Source organism: Ictalurus furcatus, chromosome 13, assembly GCF_023375685.1.
Source record: "Ictalurus furcatus strain D&B chromosome 13, Billie_1.0, whole genome shotgun sequence".
Classification (NCBI taxonomy): Eukaryota; Metazoa; Chordata; class Actinopteri; order Siluriformes; family Ictaluridae; genus Ictalurus; species Ictalurus furcatus.
Window position 1 is genome coordinate 989790 of NC_071267.1, and position 15804 is coordinate 1005593.

The 15804-nt window shown below is 44.7% G+C and overlaps 1 protein-coding gene and 2 long non-coding RNA genes across 3 annotated transcripts in view; 2 read left to right on the top strand and 1 right to left on the bottom strand.

The window, feature by feature from the left end:
* The window catches only part of LOC128617195 (7-methylguanosine phosphate-specific 5'-nucleotidase-like), a 144282-nt gene that overhangs the window by 125903 nt on the left and 2575 nt on the right, over positions 1 to 15804 (bottom strand). Inside the window, exons 2-4 of the mRNA XM_053640244.1 lie at positions 15374 to 15545; positions 13213 to 13284; positions 13032 to 13091 (exon numbers count right to left, since the gene is read on the bottom strand). Of these exons, the coding sequence (XP_053496219.1) occupies positions 13032 to 13091; positions 13213 to 13284; positions 15374 to 15469 (228 nt within the window). The 5' untranslated portion in view covers positions 15470 to 15545. The remainder of the gene's footprint in view (positions 1 to 13031; positions 13092 to 13212; positions 13285 to 15373; positions 15546 to 15804) is intronic.
* Positions 12874 to 14120, top strand: LOC128617204 (uncharacterized). The gene is made up of 3 exons (XR_008387540.1): positions 12874 to 12929; positions 13025 to 13099; positions 13198 to 14120. It is a non-coding gene; the product is annotated as an uncharacterized LOC128617204 (long non-coding RNA).
* Positions 14909 to 15534, top strand: LOC128617210 (uncharacterized). The gene is made up of 3 exons (XR_008387545.1): positions 14909 to 15005; positions 15146 to 15258; positions 15415 to 15534. It is a non-coding gene; the product is annotated as an uncharacterized LOC128617210 (long non-coding RNA).

The following is a 15804-nucleotide window of genomic DNA, read 5'->3' on the forward strand; positions in this document are numbered from 1 at the left end:
CTAGTCTCTGAAGTCCAAGTCAAGTCTCTAGTCTCTGAAGTCCAAGTCAAGTCTCTAGTCTCTGAAGTCCAAGTCAAGTCTCAAGTTCCTGATGTCACATCCAAGCCTGCTGATCCAGTTGACCAAGTTCCGCTGATATCTAAACCTAACAACCAAGTTCTGCTCAAGCCCAAGTCTACTGATCTGGCCAACCAAGTTTTGCTCACGCCCGAGTCTACTGAAACGGCCGACCAAGTTCTGCTCACGCCCGAGTCTACTGAAACGGCCGACCAAGTTCTGCTCACGCCCGAGTCTACAGAAACGGCCGACCAAGTTCTGCTCACGCCTGAGTCTACAGAAACGGCCGACCAAGTTCTGCTCACGCCCGAGTCTACTGAAATGGCCGACCAAGTTCTGCTCACGCCCAAGTCTAACGACACAGCCGACCACATTCTGCTCAAGCCCGAGTCTACCGACCCGGTCGCCCAAGTTCAGCCCACGCCCAAGTCTACCGACCCTGTTCTGCCAAAGCCCGAGTCTGCTGACACGGACAACCAAACTCTGCTCACATCCATGTCTGCTGACATGCACAACCAAGTGTCTGTTGAAACAAACAACCAAACTCTGCTCATGTTCCCATCTGATGACCTGAACCACCAAGTTATGCTCACTCCAGAGTCAGAAGAACCGTTCGACCAGGTTCTGGTCACGCCTGAGTTTGCTGAAACAAACAACCAAGCTCTGCTCATGTCTACGTCTGATGACCTAACCAACCAAGTTATGTTCACGCCCAAGTCAGCTGACAGGGACAACCAAGTTCTGCTCATGCCCGAGTCTGCTGACACGCACAGCCAAGTTCTGCTCACGCCCGAGTCTGCTGACACGCACAGCCAAGGTCTGCTCACGCCCGAGTCTGCTGACACGCACAGCCAAGGTCTGCTCACGCCCGAGTCTGCTGACACGCACAGCCAAGGTCTGCTCACGCCCGAGTCTGCTGACACGCACAGCCAAGGTCTGCTCATGGCCAAGGTTCACATGGTCACCTCAGAGCCTCAGCCTCCCTGCTCAGCTGAGGTTGTCGCTCAGCCTCCCTGTTCGGCTGTGGAGGTCGCTCAGCCTCCCTGTCCGGCTGTGGTTGTCACTCTGCCTACCTGTTCGGCTGTGGTTGTCGCTCCGCTTTCCCTGCTCCGCCGAGGACGTCGCTCCGCTTCCCTGCTCCGCCGAGGACGTCGCTTCGCTTTCATGCTCTGCCGAGGACGTCGCCCTGCTTCCCTGCTCTGCTGAGTAAAGCGCTCTGTTTCCCTGTTCAGCCGAGGATGTCGCTCTGCTTTTCTGCTCCGCCGAGGACGTCGCTCTGCCTTCATGCTCCGCCGAGGACGTCGCTCTGCATCCCTGCTCTGCCGAAGTCGTCGCTCTGCCTTCATGCTCCGCCGAGGACTTCGCTCAGCCTGCCTGCCCGGCTGTGGTCGTCGCTCCGCTTTCATGCTCCGCCGAGGACTTCGCTCAGCCCGTCAGCCCGGCTGTGGTCGTTACTCTGCCTCCCTGTTCAGCTAGGGATGTCGCTCCGCTTCCCTGCGCCGCCAAGAACACCGTGCGGTTTCCTGGCTCTGCTTGGGACATTCAGCCCAGGGGGCCGGGGCCGCCAATGAAATGGGATGACTCATGGCACTCCGGGAGGAGTGCCTTTGGGGGGGGGGGGGGGGGGGGGTTCTGTCATGATTCCCCCTTGAAGCAGCGTGCTCTAAGCGCAAATGCGCGAGCACCTGCTTTTCCATTGTTGACAGTAGTGACATCTGGACACGTGTGTTTTGTTTATGTTTCTGTTATGTCTCCTCCCTGTTCTGTCATTGGCCGGGATTTCAAGTATGTCTGTATTGCCCTCAGCTGCTAGCAGTTTAGACGCTGATCATGTCCACATATATACCGCGCGCCTCCCAGCACACAAAGTGGAAGATTATCATAGAGTTAGATTAGTTCGTTTAGTAGTCATAGTCACGGTCCATGTTTGAAGTTAGTTCATGCTGGATTATCCACTCCCAGTTCCTCGTCATAGTTCATGTTTCCCGTTTTGTTTATCGACCCTGTTTTCCGTGACCACGACCTTGGTTCATGTTTAACCCTGTGTATGCCTGTTTGCCGATCGCCTGACCTGTGCCTGTTTTGGATTACATTTTTGGATCACGTTTTGGATTTGTCTGCCTGTCCCTCTTTTAAAATATACAACTGTTCATACTGCACTTGCACCCGTCCTATCTCCGCTCCGTCACGATACGTGACATTAACTGATTACACAACTCCATTCCTAAAAACTTTTACATAGACTTTGTGTGTTGGTCAGGAATACAGTGAATTAAAATGTTAACATTAATAAATGTATTATTTTCACAAATGTACATGATTCGAAACACATTTCACTTTTGATTGTGTTCATATAAAATGCATGATATATGTAATTTTAAATTGATTGTAAATTGTGTTTGAATTTAATTTGTAATATAATACATGTGGTGTAAACGGTTAACTTCTCTCTGGCTGGAAAACTTAGATAATGTTAGTGAGGAATAAAACCATGCTTGTGATGGTATATTCCATCAGATTTGGGTATTGTATTAACAGTTAAGTAGCTTGCTAGCACTGCGCTAACACTGCAGTACAGAAATCCTGGTACGGAGTGTGCAGCAGATTTAATAACCTCAGTAAGACCAGTGAGGGATGCATTATGTGAACTATGTAAAAACACTTGTTTATTTTTGCAGTTTTATTCTGGATATCATTGATGATGATCCTGGAGGTTCTAAGTGCATCAGTGTCGATCTACGTCCATTATGTCGTTGTGGATAATGTGAAAGGTAAGTACCAGTCCTGCTTCATTACTGTTTACTGGTAGAGGAGATACTTTTCCACTGGATCGTCCTTGCATGGTTTCATGTACAAAAGAAGTGTCACGTACCATGATTGAAGACGGAAGAAGATGCGGATGACAGACTCAGGCAGAATAATCCAAAGGAAATAGACAAAGTTCGTGGTCGAGAAACAGGCAGGAGTCAGGTGATCAGGCAAACAAAACAAAGCAGGGCAAGGCAGAAATTGAGGTCGGGGTCGTAAACACTGGTCAAAGTCACTGTGAAAACACGAGAGATAAGGCTTGGATAACGGCAGAGAGCAAGTCAACCGAATGTTTACTTCACAAAGTCTGTATGCATCCAAAGTCTCTTAAGTGCGGTGGTGAGAGTGTGTCTGTGATTGGCTACAGGTGTGCGCGATTAGAACTCCGGGGAAGGTGAGTGCATGCGTGTGTGGGAAGTGTAGTCCTCAGCGGCTATGTTTGTAGTAAGTGGTGTTTGTAGTAAGCGGTGACCCGGGAAACCGAGTCGTGGCCAGACTGAGATATGACAGAAACACCCCCCGGAACCGTCCGCCCCCCACAGAGCTGCGGGTCCAGGATGTCTTGCGTCGGAACCTTGCATTGTTCTTCTGGCCCGTAGCCCTCCCACCCGATTAAGGAGGGAGATATGCGACTGTGTCGATGTAGTTCCAGATGATAGGTGACCTCATTGATTTGTTTTAAGACTTTGAATGGCCTCGTGTACCTTAGGGTGAGTTTCTTGCAGCCATGTGGTTGTCTCAAGTCCTTGGTGGACAACCAGGGCTGGTACTGTGGATGCTCGCTGCGGAGGCGATCAGCTTTGCGCATGTAGGTGTGTGCTGTCTGTCTAAGTGGCTGGTGTGTGTTGGCCCAGACCTGTTTGCTCCTCTGGAACCACAGATCCACTGCTGGTGATTCTGTGGGGTTCGCATTCCAGGGGAACAGTGGGGGTTGGTAACCTAGTACACACTGAAATGGTGTGAGATCTGTGGCTGAGTGACGCAGCGAATTCTGTGCATATTCGGCCCAAGGGAGGAATCTTCTCCAATCCTCTGGGTTTGAGGCACAGAATGTTCTAAGGAACTGGCTAATTTCCTGGTTGACTCGTTCCACTTGGCAGTTGGCTTGTGGATGATAACCAGACGTGAGATTGACTGTGATCCCCATTTTTTCCATAAAACTAGACCATACCCTGGGTGTGAACTGCGGTCCTCGGTCACTGACTGTTTCCTCTGCTATGCCGAAGTACCTGAATACATGTTGAAATAGTAACTCGGCTGTCTTGAAGGTGGTGGGCAGGGCGTGTAGTGGAACGAGCCTTACTGACTTCGAAAATCGGTCCACCGTCACCAGAATGGTTGTGTTACCCTGGGACTCAGGTAGGTCTGTAACAATGTCAATGGTGATATGTGACCATGGGAGTTCTGGTACAGGTAGAGGCTTGAGCTTGCCGGCCGGGAGTGTCCGTGGAACTTTACTTTGAGCACAAGATAAATATGACGCCACTACCGTGTATCTCTCTCTCCATATTTGGCCACCAGTACTTTTCCTGCAACAGATGGTAGGTGCATTGTGCACCTGGGTGACCTGTGGCAACCACCGTGTGGGCCCAGACAATTAGTTCCTCTCGGTACCGCTCAGGCACAAATCGTCTTCCTGAAGGGCATGTTGCTGGAACCTGTGACTGAGGAATGTTTTCTAGTGTTTGATCCAGCTCCCACTCCAGGGCACTAATAATACAGGAGGGGAGTATGATGCACTTCTCGTGGTTCCTCAGAACCTCAGTGCTGTCCAGACAAGACAGAGCGTCAACCTTAGTGTTCTTGGATCCGGGTCTATACGACAGGGTGAACTGGAACCTGGTGAAAAATAGTAACCATCAGGCTTGACGGGGTGATAACCTCTTGCCGGTATGTAGATTTTCTAGGTTCTTGTGATCGGTGAATATGATGAAGGGGTGTGTAGCCCCCTCCAGCCAGTGTCACCATTCTTCCAGGGCTAGCTTAAGGGCCAAGAGTTCGCTATTGCCCACATCGTGGTTTCGTTCTGCTGGTGATAGTTTTCATGAAAAGAATGCCACAGGATAGAGCTTGAGTTTCTCTCCGAAACGCTGGGAGAGGACGGCTCCTACGCTCCTCTCTGATGCATCGACCTCCACCACGAATGGCTTGGATGGGTCTGGGTGCTTGATAATGGGGGCGGGTGTTAAGGCCTTCTTGAGCTGATCTAGTACTGCTTGGGCAGCTGGATTCCATGGCAGGCGTTTGGGTTTTCCTTTCAATAAGGATGTCAGTGGGTGTGCTATAGAGCTGAAATCTCAGAAATTTGCAAAACCCAGGAATCTCTGTAGCTCTTTCACAGTTGCAGTCGTGGGCCATTCTACTACTGCTTTCACTTTAACTTGGTCCATGGTGACCCCTCAGGGCTGATGATGTACCCCAGAAACGAAATGGTGTCCTTATTGAACTCGCATTTTTCGGGTTTAACATAAAGCTGGTGCTAGAGTAGTCTCTGCAGGACTTTCCGGACATGGTGAACATGCTCTTCCTTGGAACTGGAATAGATCAAGATATCATCGATGTACGTGATCATGGTACGTCCCAGCATGTCCCTTAGGACGTCGTTTATTAAGCACTGGAAAACTGAGGGAGTGCTAGAGAGCCCATACTGCATTACCAGTTATTCATAGTGACCGGAGGTGGTGCTGAACCCCGTATTCCACTCATCTCCCTCTCTAATCCGGACCAGGTTGTATGCACTGCGGAGGTCCAGTTTTGTGAAGATGGTGGCAGCACGAAGTCGTTCTAGGACGAGTGGTACTAACGGGAGAGGGTAGCGATACTTGATACAGCACTGATTAAGACCCCTGTAGTCTATGCATGGTCGGAGCCATTTTCCCTTCTTTTCCGCAAAGAAAAATCCTGCAGAGGCGGGGGACGTAGAAGGTCTTATGTAACCCTGCTGTAGTGCCTCTTGGATGTACTCCTCCATAGCTCTCTGTTCAGTCTGTGATAATGGGTAAACCCTTCCTTGGGGTGGCTTAATTCCTGGAAGCAGATCTATGGCAGAGTCATAGGGCCGATGAGGTCATAATCCACTAGCCCTTTCTTTGCTAAATGCCTCGCTGAGGTCCTGGTATTCGGGTGGAATGTGGACTGTGGCAGTTTTATCCAGGCTTTCGATGGAGGTGGTCGCTAGGGTGATCACCGATGTCTGAAAACAATGGTTTATGCAGTGGGGGGACCAGTGTGTGATCTCCTTGCGAGTCCATGAAATACCTTCGTTGTGTTGTTCTAACCGGGGAGGCCTAGGACCACTGGATGTCTGGCGGACACTGTGACGTAAAACACCATGCTCTCCTGATGGACTGCGCTGGTCTGGATGTTGAGTGGCCCCATCAATGGCTTGAATCCGACGTGGTGTGATTAGGGGATGAACAGGGATGTTGTGCTGCTGTACGGTGGTCTGGTCAATGAAATTCCCCGCTGCTCCTGAGTCAATCAGCGCTTCTAAAGTACAAGACAGTCCTGAGTATTCCACTATGACAGGTAGCAAAAATGCAGGTTGAGATACGCTCTGGGTTGAAGGACCCAAACTCACCCCTGGCTGATGTGGTTTGGCCGTTCCGTTGTCTGCGCTGCTTGAGAGGGCCAAGCTGCATGGGTTAAGCCGGGAGACTTTGCACTGCAACCGCAGCCTCGCTGCGTACTGGGCAGCGGCTCTGTAGCAGGTGAACTAGGCGGCTAGCCAGGCTAATGAGTGAATCGAGGGTTAGTTGGTCATCGCGACAGGCAAGCTCTGTCACTATATCCGGGTTCAATCCCTGGCAAAACTTAGTCTTAAGAGTGGGTTGGTTCTATCCACTCCTAGCAGCAACAGTGCGAAATTCTAAAGCATAATCCGCAACGCAGCGTGTCCCTTGCTTTAGGGTAAGTAGTTCCTCCCCTGTCTCCTTGTTGTCTGGAGAGTGATCAAAGATGATCCGAAAGCAATCCGTCAGCTGCTCCAGGGAAGCGATGGTGCTGTTTCCCCGCTCCCATTCAGCCATGGCCCAGAGTAACGCTCTCCCGGTCAACAGCTCCATGAAATGGATAATTCTCAGACTCTCCGGCATTCCTGGTTAGCTCGAGAAAAACAGGGAGCACTGGAGGAGAAAAACCCGACAGCGCGCCGGATCCCCGGCATATTTCTCCGGCGTGGGTATGGGAGGAAAATGCGCAGGCGTTGGTGTAGCGACCGGCGCGGCTTGAGCTAGCCTAGCCACTTGCTCAGTCAGGTTGGCTAGCTGTTTCTGATTGCTAATCATTCTACTGTGGCCTTCAGCCACAATGGATCACCCGCTGCTTCCATAGGAAGGCGAAGTAATCTACCACGTACTGTGGTTGAAGACGGAAGCAGATACGGGTGACAGAGTCAGGCAGAATAATCCAAAGGAAATAAACAAAGTTTGTGGTTGACAAACAAGCAAAGGTCAGGCGATCAGGCAAACAAAACAAAGATGGGCAAGGCAGAAATCGAGGTCGGGGACGTAAACACTGGTCAAAGTCACTTTGTCAAAACACGAGAGATAAGGCTTGGATAGCGGTAGAGAACAAGTCAACTGAACGTTTACTTCGCAAAGTCTGTATGCATCCAAAGTCTCTCAAGTGCTGTTGTGAGAGTGTGTCTGTGATTGGCTGCAGTTGTGTCTGATTAGAACTCTGGGGAAGGTGAGCGCATGCGTGTGTGGGAAGTGTAGTCCTCAGCAGCCATGTTTGTTGTAAGCGGTGTTTCCCGGGAAACTGAGTCATGGCTGGACTGAGATATGACAAGAAGTTATAAATGTTAAATAGTTAATCAGGAAGCCAAGAGGAAGAAGGTAAGAATAATCCAGTACAAAATCACGACCATGTGTTTTATCTTTCAAAGTGTTTTTACTGCAATTCTGTGGTGAATTGTTTATACAGTAACTCTGTCGTGATTGCACTTGTGTAAAAATGTGTCTTTCTCACTTTGTAGAGCGTGACATGCTGACCCGTGTGACTGCATTCCTCCACATCTTGAATACGATAACACTGTTTATAGATATAAAGTATTCATCAGGTATTCATTACTTTTCTCATCCTTTTCAAATACTTTTTATTTTAATAGCACGATTAAAAAACTAATCCATTCAGATCAATTCGAAGAAAGTGGTTCAAACTTAATTAAAAACTAAACAGAAATTTTACAACAAAAGAAAATGAGCTTTTATCACTGGATTTCACAGATGTCTAATTGTAAAATATTTTTTAAAAATATAATAAATAAAATGTTGGGTTTTTTTTTTTTTTTTTTTTTACATCAAGTGTTATATTAAGCAGCATACATAAGACCTGCACTACCTGAATAACAGTAAAATAATTTTTATTTTATCAGAGGTTAGTTACAATAATTAGACCACTACTCAGGTGAATTCTCAAATCAGAAAGTGTTGATTCATTTTCTATAACAGTACGGACCTGAGTATTTATGACTGTAACATAAATGTTTATATTAATGCACTCACTGCAATACTGAAAGTTATTGTTTCTGTAGTAATAGCTCGTTCACAAGTGGAGCTTCATTGGTATTGTCGATGTTGTTGTAATTGTTGATATGGTTGATATGGTTTTCTGTTAGGAGACATTTCTTTAACATTTATGGAAGGAGTATCGAGTAGGTGCTGTATAACAGTCAGTAATTTCCAGGTTTTTGTGATGTAAGAAAATGAATTCAAGATAAAATCATGTTAGAACCTTTTCTACTTTTATTGTGACATTTTAACATTTTATTAACATATTAAGATATTAACATTTTAACCTTTTCTTCCATTATTGTGACATTTTAACCTGCTAATTAAAGTGAAAAACAATAAGAATCATTTTAGGGAAAAAAAAAAAAACTTCCAAAACTCAGATTACATAAGTGTGCACATCCTTTTATAACTGGGAAAGTGGTAGTGTTCAGAATCAACCAATTACATTCAAACTCGTGTTAAATACTAATTAGTGTACATCTGACATCAATTAAAGTGACTGATTAACCCCAAATAAAGTCCAGCTGTTCCTATAGGATTCTCCTGACATCTTCTTGGTAACATCCATCTGGAAAAGCCCTGGACCACAAAGAGCTTACAAAGCAAAGCAGTTACGAGATCTCATTGCTGAAAAATATCAATCAGGAGAGGGTTACAAAAACAATTCCAAGGCATTGGATATACCATGGAACACTGTAAAGACAATAATCAGCAAGTGGGGAAAATTTTATTACAGTAAGAAAATATTACTAAGAACAGGACGTCCCTCTAAAATTGATGAGAAGACCCGGGGAAACGGCTACAGCAACATTAAAAGATGTACAGCATTTTCGGGCAAGTACTGGTTGCTCCCTACATGTGACAACAATCTATGTTATGGGCTATGGGGTAGGGGGGCAAGACGGAAGCCTTTTTTAACCAAAAGATAAATAAATAAAGAAACATCCAATCTCCCAAGACCATGTGGAATAATGTCTAGTGATCTGATGAGACCAAAGTTTAATGTTTTGCCCAGAATACCAAAAGATAAGTTTGGCTAAAACAAACACACAGCACATCATGAAAAGAACACCGTCCCCACGGGGAAGCATGGTGGTGCAGCATCATACATCGGGGCTGTTTTTATTCAGCTGGAACTGGGGCTTTAATCAGGGTGGAGGGAATAATGAGTAGCTGTGGCATAAAACCTTAGGGCTTCTGATAAAACACTTAAGATGAAGAGGAATTTCACCTTTCAGCATGATATTACACACACCTTGCAGGTGCAACCTAGACACATCATCTGTGATGTAACCTGGGGTCATCGGGTGTTACGGATCTTTCAACATCATATACAATTGCCTGGGCAACCCAGGCAAACCCTATGCAGCCAACCTCAATGGGGAAGCAGCGGGTCTTCTAACCTCTGCTGTCTCATTTACCTGCCAACTCCTTGTACTTGCCCCTCTTCCATTCAGGACCATGTCAGGCCCAAGTGTGGTCGTGGTGATGGTTTTTGGGAATTTGAGCTGCCTTCTCACGTCGACCTTTAGCTGCCAGTCCCGGGTTGTTGCCAGAAGTCCCCCTGCTGGGTTCCTGCTCCGTGGTGATTTCTCTCCAGCCCTAACAAATGCGATCAAGCGCTGTGCTGGCTGCCAGTGTCTACTGAGAGAGATCCCCGTGCTGATGGCTTCTGCAATAACCCTTAGCACCTGGTCGTGGTGCCACTGATAACGTCCCTCTCCCAGGGCTTCAGGGCAGCAACTTAATATGTGCTCGAGGGATCCTCTTGTTTGGCACAGAGGGCATGCAGTGGTGTCTATCAGGCCTCAGGAAAAGAGGTTGGTTGGGCTGGGGAGGACATTATAGACTGATTGGATAAGGAACTGGATCTGATGTGGCTCCGCTTTCCACAACTCTGAGCACAAGATCTTTCAATAAATTACCTGTTCCCAGCGAGTCCACGCCCCTTGTTGTCACATCCCCACCATCCTGCTGATGCATCTTTCCTCCACCTCTGCTCGAATTTCTTCATGGACTAGTCGACATCTGTCCTTTCCCCGGGCCTTGTCGTATCGAGGTCTTTGGATCCAGCCAAGCCCTGCATGTCCTGACACCACTGTGCCCACCAGCACACTATGTCACAGCAGAGTTTCAGCCTGGTCAACTGCCTCCTGGACCCTCCACTTCCTAACCATCATCACCTCTATGCCAGCCGAGAAGACTTGATAACAACCCAAAGCAAACCTCCAGATCAACAAAGGAATGGCTTCATCAAAACAAGTCCAGAGCTAAATCCAATCAAAAATCTGCGTGGTGACCTGAAGAGGGCTGTGCAGAATGCTTTTGCAAAGAAGAATGGCAAAATATTGCTAAGTCAAGATGTATCAAACTGATTGACTCTTACCCAAAAAGATTGAATGCTGTTATAAAATCTAAAAGTGCTTCAACTAAGTATTAGTTTAGGCGTATACAAACTTATGCAACCAGATTATTTATTACTTTTTCCCCCTAAAAGGATTCTTATTGTGTTTCACTTTAATTAATAGGTTAAAATTTCACAATAAAGGTAGAAAAGGTTCTCACATGATTTTATCCTGGTTTAATTTTTTTTTTAAATCACAAAAACCTGCCATTTTAACAGGGGTGTGTAAACTTTTTACATCCACTGTATTCTATAGGAGCTGTACACAGTCATTCCCTTACCATCTTGAAGATAAAGAGAAAAATATATAAAAGAAGCCAGAAATGGGAAACTCCTCTGTCCTGGAGATTGTTCTCATGAATGTTCCACAACATTTACTGTAACTACAGCCATGGGGAAAAAGAAAGTACACCCTCCTTCAATTCTATTCTTATTTATTTTCAGGAGTTAAATAACAGTTGTGTGGTCCTCACCAACTTCTATAAACAAATAAATAAAAAAACATCAAGAAGTGTGACTACCTCTATAAAAGCAGAACTTATGGCAGTTTGGTGTTCTGGAGCACATCATGCCAAGAAGAAAGGACATCAGCCATGACCTCAGAGAAGAGATTTGTTGCTGCTAATCAGACTGGGAAGGGTTATAATTGAAATTCACCATTCTCCAGTGAGAAGGATGGAGAGCCTTCAAGACAGTTGCCTTCTCTTCTCAGGAGTGTGCGCTCCAGCAAATTCAGCCCAAGTTCAGACCGTTTAATCCTCAGAGATATAAAGAAAACCCCAAGAGCTTCATACTGTGGCCTCTGTAAGCACATTTCTGGAGTATTGCATCTGTGAGATGTTTGGCCAAAGCATCTTGAATGGTCCTTGCACCGCTGTATCTAATCATTCCAAGTGGTTTTATCATTCAGTAGTTATGAGTAATGTAATGGGTTAGACAGCTAGAAATGTGGCGTCCATGTGCATGGTTGTGAATGTCCTGCTGAAAGGGTCTGATTTTGACCAGCTTCAGTTACCACTGCTGTGCAGGTTTGGGGTGCCACTAGTGCATTGTTATTTATATGGAATTGGAAAACGTGTACTGGATTACACAGAAGGGAACAGGTTTCGTTTCTATTGTCACAGATCTCATATAAATTCACTGATTTCACTTTAATCACCACAGATGAACAATCTGACTCCAGAAACACTGGGACACAGCAACGCAAGTACTAAATTATTTTCTGTCAAAGTATGAAGATATTTCTGTCTCAGTCAGGATATATCCGAGTTACATTCAGGCCATAAAATACCGTTATTCTATATTTATAAAACAACACACGGAGTTAAGAGAAAAGTGACTGTTTTGTCTAATCCTCATGTGTTTGTGTTACAGGTTTGTCCCATTTGGTTGTGTTCATGTTTGGCTCAGTGGTGGTGGTTCTTGTGAACGCGGTTGTGTTATTAATGGAGCTGATCCTAAAAGCGCGTGAGTGAACTCTATAGTCCATGATTTTAATAATAATACTACAAAAACTCATCACGGTAAAAACATTAGTGTGAAATTACTGACATTAAAGTAATCAGAAAAATGTTATTGAAACCAGTCCAGTTTAATGTATATACATACAGAACTACAATTTCTTTTCTTTCCCAATTATGATTATAAATAGGAAAAGGCCAGCGTACAGTGGATCTGCGCGTCGTTCTCCTACTGACTGAATGCGTCTTTGCTGTGTGCTGCCTTGCTTTACAAATATCTGCTTTCTGTAAGTATAATCTACAAACACAGCACAGTGTGTGATCTGATGTAGCTGCTCTGTGTACTTTTTCTCATTCTATTGTCGTATCAGTAACAGAAATAAAGTCTCTGACTCTGAATATATCCCTTAGATCAGACACTTCACTCGGATTATTTACATCCGGATCGGTTTAGTACTTGTGCATGCTCTAAACACGACCAGTTTCTGTTCTAAAACACTGTCACGTTTTTTCCCCATCACACACAGGGAAGAGGAACAGAGAAGAGTACGTGAGTATTGTTGAGGAACATGAATATATAGATGTTTAGATAGACAATATGATCGTTTTTGTTCTGTTTTTTACAGCGTTATAAAAAACATTGACTTGCTGAGACGATCGTGTGGGTGTAAACAGAAACACAGGGTGAGTACGTCACGGTGTAATATTAAACACGGAATAAAAAACTGATTAACATCATTAACTTGTGCGTTTTTACATTAAACTTCATACAAACGCAGGACTCACCTCCACAATGTGATGAACGTGAACTTGAGAATCTGGCTCCTGAAGCTCAGCCCTCAGGGTCTTAGCAGGTAAGAAGAAAACAACAACACAAGATTGTTCCAGGTGTTATTACTGAAATATGAAATGAAAAGATTAATGAATCATCAATGATTGTGTGCGCATCTAGAAAAGCAGAACGTACGGCGGTTTGGTGTTCTGGAGCACTCGGGTGTATCTCTACATCACGCTGAGAAGAAAGGACATCATCCATGACCTGAACAGATTGAACGCACTTGTCTGATCACCTAAATGGTAAATGGTGCACTTATATAGCGCTTTTATCCAAAGCGCTTTACACTGTGTCTCATTCACCCATTCACACACACACACCAATGGTAGCAGAGCTGCCATGCAAGGCGTTAACTTGCCATCGGGAGCAACTTGGGGTTCAGTGTCTTATCAAGGACACTTTAGCATGTGGAGTCATGTGGGCCAGGAATCAAACCACCAACCTTACGATTAGTGGACAACCCGCTCTACCACCTGAGCCACAGCCGCCCAGGGATTGTTTTAAAGATGCTTGTAATGTGTTGTATTTAAATATTTTTTACGATCTTTTGTGTGACACTTAAATGTGAATTTCTTGTTTTCATGTTTGCGCCTCCTGTAGAATAGTTTTTATTATCTAATTGCTAGATATATATAGATATGATTGGATTTATTCATTTATCACCTGTTTTGAGACATTTTATTTTATTGTTTAATCATCTGAATCATGTTTCATCACCTGAATCTACAACACAATAGTCTGTTATTAGAAAGCCATATGTATATAAAACCCGTTTATTGCATCTTTTGGATGCTCAGAGTTTATATTTATATTCAGTACACATAAATCAGATGACATATTATATAAGAGTGATGCTGGAAAGGTATTATAAGTAATGCATTTCTATAATTGTATATAACATTTCTTTATTATTTTTGTTTAGTTTATTATTTTTGTTTAGTTCTTTTGCATTTCAAGAGTTTAGTCTGATTGCAGCGAGAGGAAACATGGCGTGCTGTATGTTAAAACAATGAGAATTCTTTTTCTTTCTTTCTTTAAAAATAAAAGATGTAAAGTTCTGTAATGTATTCAGACAGGTGAATGTGGTGCTTCCGGGTTTATTATAACATCAATGTCATTATAATATACTGTGTTTGATGTTGGGAAACTTAAATTAAACACTAATCATGAAATCGTGTAGTTTGAGGCCACAGCTTAGTGACGTAAAGCAGAGGGTTTATTTCACAGGCTTCTCTCCGATAAATAAAAAGTACAGCAATAATAATAATAAATATAAAACAATGTCCCTCAATAATAAATAAATAAATAAATAAATAAATGAGAAGCTACCGTTGATTCTGAGATCCTTCACTATGGCGTGAGCTGGTTCTAAGAATGCTGGAATTCTAGAAGTTCCGGTCTATGACCTTACTGGCCAAGATAAGAGTGAAATGTGCACACTTTCACTGATCTTTACCACCGAGTTATACTTTTCCAGACTTCTTCTCTGCCAACCAATGAGTGTTCACCTGGAGGCCGGTTAACGCATAGCGCTGTAGATAATCATGACCTGCAGTTAGCTTCATGGTGGACATGAAGGTATCAGTGGGTACAACACAAGGTACAAGTCAGTCCTTAGTATCTTCTAGACCAGTCGAGTTCTCAGAGCTGCTCCAAACACGACTGCACCAATTAAATAAATAAATAAACATTATTTAAAATGTTACAGTCCCTGAGGGAACCTGAAAGTTTGAACTGGAAACACCCAGAACCTTCTTGGTTTTGGGTTCCTTTATATCTACATCTGTGGAGGACTCAACAGAAACGAGTGCCTTTTCACGGCCGAGTGTTTCGACCCTCATTACGATCAGTGGACGCAAATCAAACCGATGCCCATCCAAAGCCGTGTCGTGGGCGTCATCGCTCTGAACAACCGAGTGTTTGCGGTAAGAACTTCCAGCGCTGAGAGTCAGTGAAGTGTCTGTAATCACTCTGTAAAGGATGGGAAGCAGGCGTGTTTCTGTTAGCACGGTTTGTGTTCTTTTATTAATGCACATCGATCGAGATAAGATGTATGGTTTTACAGATGGTTGTGATGGAGCCAACGTTCTGCAGAGCGTCGAAGCCTACAACCCTCATACCAACTCCTGGAGAATGCTTGCCTCCATGTTTAACCCATGAAGGAACATTGGCGTCGAGGTAACGCACCAAACACCACATGGCTAACTAATTTATCGTGTCTTTTACCGAGGCTGGATCCATCAGACTTCCTAACTCCAAGTACTGGAATGAATTAATGAAATTAGTCATGTACCTCTTCACCATGACGCCGCCTTCTTCCTCTTCTTGTTCCAGGTGATGGACGGCCGCTTGTACGTGGTTGGCGGCTACAGCGACGAAAGCACCACATCCAACTGCGAGTACTACGACGAAGAGAGCGACGACTGGTACGAGACGTATGGTGTCAGGTCCAGAAATCTGCCGTTCTGGAGTTAAGATATAAATCAAGACCAGGATCAGAACTGTAGTGAGGTCTAGTGATGTTTCCTTGAAATCCTAAACTCATGGTATTAAGTGAGATAGAAAACATGACATGACGTGCTGTTATTAAAAAATAAATAAATAATCGATGACCAGGTGTCCACCCCAAGGTGGACTATTTTACTATAAACAGCACGTCCTGAAGTGTTTATTATTCCTAAATTTGAACTTATTATAAAACTTTTATTATAAACTCCTTTGTCC